Here is a 7,714-nt window from a genome sequence, read left to right as displayed (position 1 = left end):
AATTAAAAAAAATGTATTTAAAATAAAAAAAAAAAGAAAGGAAAAAAAATTGGGGTGGCTCAAACCTCTTGTTGATGGGGCCGTGCCACCCCTCATTCATACCGGGGTGGCTCTAAAGCCACTTGGCTGGAGCCTTGGGGTGGGTTTCACCCCCAGCCTTATAGGGTGGTCGGAGCCACCCCTGGTACCGTGGTGGGTTCGACCACTCCTTTGAGCCCACTGGGTACACCGGGCAATTTTTTTCCTTTTTTTTTTTTTTTAAAAAAACATTAGTTTTAATTTTTTTAAAAAATTAAGTAGGTGCCACGTGTCAGCATCTGATTGGTTCACGTGTCAGTCCTAATGGTCAACTAACGGATGGACTAACTTTGTCATTTATCAAAATCACAGGGGCTTCCTGTGATAAAAATGAAACTCTAGGGAGTAAAAATAAAGCTGATAAACCCCGGAGGTATTAGATACTTAACCCTTTTTTTTTTTAGATTTTCTTTGGGGTATCTTTTTGTAAAGCTATGGGGTCAGAACATATCATTGGAAAGTAACTCTAAGGTGGTCATTGAAGCGCTGGTGTCAACTTCACGTATTGGGAGCAGGTATGGTCATATTATAGATGATATAAGAGTAGTGCTGAATTATTTTTACCAATGACAATGTGAGTGTGGTCATATATGTTCGTAGAAATGTAAATAGGGTTGCCCATGTTTTAGGACGAGAAGCTTCTAATCATGTCATAGATAGAACCTGGTGGGATGATTCCCCGGGGTGTATCGTTGATATAGTAACACTTGAGAGTTTTAATCATCCCCGGGGTGTATCGTTGATATAGTAACACTAGAGAGTTTTACTCGGTTTTGATTTTATTTATTAATGGGAAGTTTGAGATATTATTCAAAAAAAATTAAACTACGTTTTATTTTTCTATTCAAATAGATTTTACAATAACTTCATTTAAAAAAAACAAAACAAAATAAAGCTTAACTTCATTTAAAAAAAATATATATATACAAAACAAAACAAAACAAAAAAAAAAAAACAAAATTTAAGACAGTGTAATGTATCTATCTTTGGTAAGTTGGGATCTGTATGATTTGATACATATGTTAACGTTGCATTCTATAAAGCAGTGGCTTCACATAAAAGATAAACACTAGCTATCACAATTCTTCATTTTTCCCCCCTCTTTTTTTGTGTGGCTGTAGTTGATTGCGCGTGTTCCATATCAATTTTCTTCTGGTATAGGATAATAATATATATCTTTCTGAGAACATTCGAAACTCTCACAAGTCAATTTCGAGGAACATACAATATAATATGTGACGATCACAATTTGTGTTTTGTGCAAAACTAGAACCTAACACTTATCCTTTGCTATTCTTGAAAATACAGCCCAATCACTCAAACTAACATGTAAAGGAGGTTTAATAGGTGTTCACAAGATAATGCGAAATTTGCCTTAGAGAGATTTTTTTTTAGTGCAAGATTTTTCTCTTCAAAAAAAAAAAAAAAATCTGTGTTGTGGATGTTTAATTTTTTTGTTAGCTGAATATATATTTAAAAATGCAGTAGTTATTTTCTGAATTTGTATAAACTGCTGCGTTTATTTTCATTGCGCGTTTAGGGTCTAAATAGGGACTCAGGGAGAGTTGCTACAAGCGGCCGTGTGTTGTCGTACAAATTCTCATAGTCTATTACGGTAAACTAAAAAAATGAAAATAAGTAAAACAAGAGATTAATGACTTTTCTGCGAGTAAAGACCTCAAGTCTAGCATTTAAGCTTTCACATATTTAAATTTGAATCATCATTGCTGATGTCCTTTTTAGTCGGTTTTGATAGTTATCCTGTCTTGGCAAATAGAGAGAGAGTCGAGTTTGGTTTGGTCTAGTACGCGTGGTAAGAATGGAAGTGTTGAATTCTAATGATTTTGCTTTAACATTTATTCTTGAACTGAAGTGAAATCTGAGATAGATGAGACTTGAGAGAGCTGCTCATAGGACCAGATACTTTAGTAAAGCAGTTTGAGGCTATCTTATGTTAAAGAAATAATGAAAAGATGGAAAATCCAAATTGCTCAGGTGTGTGTTACAACGTTATTTTCTTTAATAAATTATTTGTCTCCACAGATATAGTATGCAAATAGGTAACACCAAATATTATTCTAAAATATAATGGAGTCTAGAAAACTTCTTTAGTTTAATTACGTTATGCACAAATAAAATTAAACCCAAAATACCCTCAAATTTTCTATTCTATCACAAGACAACTCTGATAATTTTTAAGTACATAGAAGAATTCTAAGGAAAATAAAATAATAAGAGATAGTTATCGACAAAACTGTATAGATAATTTCAAAATTAAAACTACTAATTCAACAAACACCTAATGACCGTTAGATTAAATAATTATCTAATAATAACAATTAGATCTTAATTATTTAATTTTAATTGTTAAATCAAACTTAATTTGATCTTACAATTAACTTTAATTACAGTATAGTAAATTCAACCACTAAATCTACCTAAGAATTAGCATCCTACAGTGTAGATTAAACCACTAGTTCAACAGTTTTTATATATATATATATATAAAAGAATAAATGCACAAAAGATGACTTTTGTGCCCACCACTAAATGGGTGCCACATCAGCCTATTGCAAATTAGAAAGAAGTCTTGAATGCATCAGATTATTGAATGCACCTATGAAACCTGACGTGTGAAACCTATTTTTTCCCCTTTCTCCCTCTGCTTTTCTCATGCAAACCTCAACCCCATTATTTCTACCCCTTCTTTCTCCTCTCTCATTCTTCTCCGACACATCAGCCCTATGCCGCCCAACCCATTGCCCATAATTGGACTTAATAATTTGGACCACGACACCACGCCCAAGCCGTTCCCCACCGTTGCGCCACCACCCTGGCAAATGTTGTCTCCGATTCGCTGCTCCGGCTGAGGGACTCAGAAAACCCACCGCAGGGACTTTGAGAAAAACTCATTGATCCCCACCGGTAAGTTCTGAGTAATGGGTTGCTCCAATCCATTTTTTGGCTGGGCGGTTGTGCTATGAATTTGCTGGGTAATGATCTTCAAATTTGAGCTTATGATGGTGGTTGTTTTCTTGTGGTTCTGCTGATTGAGTTCCACAACAAACTGCATCTTCTTTGAGCGAATATTGTACCACAAAAAAAAAAAAAAAACTTTAATCTATACATATTTGGAAACATCTCTGTATTAATGGCCGACTCTTCATCATCACACGTGGCTAGTCAAATGCAAGGAACGAATCCCAATGCTCGTGGCTTTTAGCTCTTGCAAAGTTTCTTTTTTATTTTTTATAAAATAATTTTTATAGTAGATCAAGAGGACATGAGAAGAATAACAGGAAAATACAGCATTTTCTTCTCTTAAATGTTGATTTACAATAAAAGAAAGACAAAAAAAGAAAAAGAAAAAAAGCAACAAGCGTAATATCATGGACAGTTAAATAGCGCGCGAAAGCCGCCGTTGTCGGACAAAAAAAATTGACCAGTTAGTTGAATGACCAATGCTAAGGAGAAATTAGGCTTGAGCCACGTGTCGGTCCATGGGCGAAAATTCTTGCATCTCGAGGTTGTTGGATAATTAATGAAAAAAGAAGAAATTTGACTTTTTAAAATAAAAAAATTAAAATTAAAATTAATTGATGTAATATAAATGAAAAAGAAATCTTGAATTTTTTATAAGAAAAAAATGAAAAAATTGTTTAATATGGTGAAGAAAGAAATTTGAATTTTTTTTTTTTTCTTTTTTTAAGGAATAGGTTGCCAAATCGGCTCATTTGTTGGATTTATGGGTCCATAATTCTTGTTCATGTCAAGACGAAAGCATTTATTTACAGTAAAAATTACTTGGACGCATTGCACAGACAATAATAATAATAATAATAAAACAAAACAAAAAACAAAGAGTTACTAGATGGGGATCCATTTTTGTGGGTATTATCACGGCTAGATGTTTGAGTATTAAAATTATGTCGGCACCACATCATTAAATAAGTCACATTTAGGGAATTCTATGGAAGTTTGTAGAATATTGAAAATATTGAAGAAGGTAAGGAGAGGGAGAGAGGAAGAACACAGTGTAATATTAGAGATTACAATTTTCCCTTGATTCCATCTCAATATAAATGATGGTTTATTTATACATGAGGTGTGACACTGTTACTAGCCATTATTACACTGTTCATAGCCGTTATTTTGTCTCCTTGTGTTGCATGCTTTGTCTCCTTGTCGTGTGCCTTAATAAATTCAAGCGATCAAATATAAGTGAGAAATTAATCAAAATGCGATTAAAAAAAAAAAAAAAAATTCTTATCGAAGTCAACACTGGCTTGAGAGAAGTGTTCAACGTGCGAAGTGACGAGGTGCTCGGGTAACGAAGTTTTGAAAGATGACTCGCGCTCTCGTTTTCCATTTGATATAGTTTCTTTAGTATCGTTGCAAACTTATAATATTCGTGTAGGGTTGCACATAAGAGTAAATATTAATAATAGATAAATGTTAGGCTTACAAACAATTTTTTTACATCATAATATGGCACAACATCATGATTAGAAATGGGATAAATTCAACTTTTCAAAAATCTAATCATATTATATGCCACATCATGTTGTAAATATTTTTTTATAAAATTTGTTTGCAAGCTTAACATTTTTCTTAATGCTATTATGATATATTGCTTTGCACTACAAATAATGGGGGTGACGCGTGGCCACCCCCTCCCAGGGGTGGCTGTCTCCATTTTTTATTTTTTTTAAAAAATTAATTTTTAAGTGTGTCGGTGGGTGAGAGAGAAATTTTTTGAAGTTTTTGGATGTGTGTGGTTGTTATAAGAGTCAATTTTGAGCACCAAATTTTTCAAAAATTATTTATAATCGTTTGAACAGTAACAAACTGCACATTTCAAAAATTATTTATACTAGTAAACCGGCCACATCATCATTTAAGGTAGTTTAATTTATTAGAAACCATGTTTTATGAAGTTAAAAAAAAAAAATAAAAAAAAAATAAAAAAATTTCACAATTAAGAAAAAAAACAAAGTTTTTCTAAAAATAATTAACTATCTAATTATAAAAAATAAAATTAGATTTAAACGAAGGAAAACCTATTTCTACCTCTATGAGTTGATTTGGACTCTTTTTTCTTTATCTCACATTTGCCTACAAAAAAACTATTTTTTTTTAAAAAAAAATAAAATAAAATCATGTAATTAAAAAAAAAAAAAAAAAGCTCATAATTTTTTTTTAAAGAAAAAGATAGACCATTTTGAATTGAGACTTGGTCCCAAAGAAGTTTTACTCAATCTGTCTGCTGCTCTTTTTTGGCAATTCTTAAGGTGCAAAGAGCTTAAAAGATTCATCTTATGGAAAAACCATAAACGCGAGAAACTAAAAAATAATAATATTAGGCATACAGAAGTTCAATTCCACCTCCCTTTCGTCATCTAGTCTAACTGCCTATAGCTAAACAAGAGATATATCAATAAGTGATTTCATCCACAGATGCAGATACATATATAACCATGTGATGTTGGACAAATACTGATCACGACAATACACAGTGAAATTAGCACAAAAAGAGGAGAAAAAAACTTAAAAGAGGAAGCTAAAAAGAGAAAAGACGGGAAAGAAAGAGAGAGAAGAGGGGAGAAGAGAAAGAAAATGAAACAGACGTACAATCACATTAGAGTACAAAGCATGCTTAAAAAAATAGACTCTTGACTAAACTCATGCAAGGGCAATGCCGGCCGCATTATTGACTTACCTAACATAGATAATAGGATAACACCATTATTAAATTACCTAAAATAGCCTTGGGCACCGCCCATTTATTGAATTAAAACTAATAAATCCTAAATAAATTACATAACATAATTTACTCTTGCCATTATGCATCACCATAGACTTATAAATTATCTGCCATGATCATCTAGTACTGGTTTTAGTACATTGTTCCTCATGCTATCGTAATCAGTAGTAGAACAACTAGCGCCAACATCAATGTTGAAAGAGTGTGTAGGGGTATTGAGCAAGTATTCAGTCTCTTCTGTATAGAGATGAGCCTTTCCCCATGGATGCTTCCCCATAATTGTCAATCCCTCCAACTCCATTGCCACTTCCTTCATAGAAGGTCTATCTTCCTCTCTTACCCTTAAGCACCTTTTTGCAAGACTAGCAACTTCCTTTAGCTCTTCAATACTACTCTCATTCACAATGTGATCCTCAAGAATTTGAAGCAGGCGATCATCTTTTATTGCAGAAACAAAGTACATTGCTAGATTTCTATCACTTTCGGGCCTATTGAAAGATAGTGCCTCCTTTCCCGTTAATTGCTCTGCCACAACAACACCAAAGCTATAGACATCACTTTTTTCTGTTAGTTGGCTAGTATGGAAGCATTCGGGATCCAAGTATCCAAAAGTTCCTTGCACCAAAGTAGTTAACTGTGTTTGATCAAGAGGTACCAACCTTGAGGCTTCAAAATCAGACACTTTTGCCATGTAGTTATCATCTAAAAGTATATTTGTAGTTTTCACGTCTCTATGTATAATTGGCATAGAAGCCGAAGAGTGCAAGTATGCAAGTGCTCCAGCAGTTTCTGCCGCTATCTTCAGACGCTTTTCCCATGAGAGAGAGGATGATAGGCTTTTATTATGAATGTGGTTAGAAAGAGTCCCGTTTGTAATGAATTCATAAACTAGTAAGGGCACTTCTGTTTCTAAACAACAACCTAATAACTTAACCACATTCCTATGATTAATTTGGGTAAGCACAATCACCTCATTTATGAATTGCTCAATCTGACTCTGATCACTGATTTTAGACTTTTTAATGGCAACCACTTTGTTATCCGGCAACATTCCTTTGTAAACAGTTCCATAGCCTCCCTGGCCAAGGATTCTACTCTTGTCGTAGTTGTTGGTGGCCTTTTCAAGCTCTTCTGCTCTAAAGATTTTATCTGTCTCCACAGACCCTCTGTGACTTAAGAGTTGTTGTTGTAACATTAATCCACCATTTTGCTTGAAGAATTTCTCTTTGAGCTTAAGAAGCTTTCTTCTTTTCAGTGCCCAAGATATCCAAAAACCTCCTACGACCAGTGATAAGAGGCCTATGCTGATACCTGCGCATGTCCAAAGAATCAAACATGCATGCATTTTGATTAATGGAAACAAAATATATAGGCGACATTTGTTTTACAACGTAGCTAGTGATGCTGCATATAGCATACATGACACTTACCATGCATGGCAAACTATGTTGTTCTTGTCCAATTTATATATCAAAGTAAAACATACGTAATTTATAAAATAGAAGTCTATAAAAGTAGATGTGGTGAACCAAGTTTTGAGGTGTCGTCTTTTCTTTCTTAAAACCTTAACGTTTCTTTGTTAGTTTAGAATGTTAGGAAATTAATCATATTTTCTAGAATTGGTGAAATGCAAAAAATTAATAACACTAAAAAAAATAATATCACAAAACACAGATATTTATATGATTCATCATTAATGGCTATGTCCACAGAATTTTAACAAGATTTTACTATTTTCGAGAAAAATAGGAGGTGTGAATATCCAAGGATATATAAACTCGGACACAACCCTACTAAAAAAAAAAACCTTGAAATTAGACCCCCAACTGGGTCAAAGCACCATGACTGCGAGGCTTATCCGGCCATGAGCGC

The 7,714-nt window shown here is 33.6% G+C and overlaps 1 protein-coding gene across 1 annotated transcript; it reads right to left on the bottom strand.

Moving 5' to 3' along the window:
* Positions 1–5,919: 5,919 nt before the first annotated feature.
* Positions 5,920–7,279, bottom strand: LOC132183952 (wall-associated receptor kinase 3-like). The gene is made up of 2 exons (XM_059597426.1): positions 7,273–7,279; positions 5,920–7,153 (listed from the first exon to the last, which is right to left on the bottom strand). The coding sequence occupies exons 1-2, from the start codon at positions 7,277–7,279 to the stop codon at positions 5,946–5,948; spliced, it is 1,215 nt and encodes a 404-aa protein (XP_059453409.1). The 3' UTR covers positions 5,920–5,945.
* Between the last annotated feature and the right edge of the window lie 435 nt (positions 7,280–7,714).

Source organism: Corylus avellana, chromosome ca6 (genome assembly GCF_901000735.1).
Source record: "Corylus avellana chromosome ca6, CavTom2PMs-1.0".
Taxonomy (NCBI): domain Eukaryota; kingdom Viridiplantae; phylum Streptophyta; class Magnoliopsida; order Fagales; family Betulaceae; genus Corylus; species Corylus avellana.
Note: the sequence above shows the minus strand (reverse complement) of the source record. Positions and strands in the feature narration are given on the sequence as shown.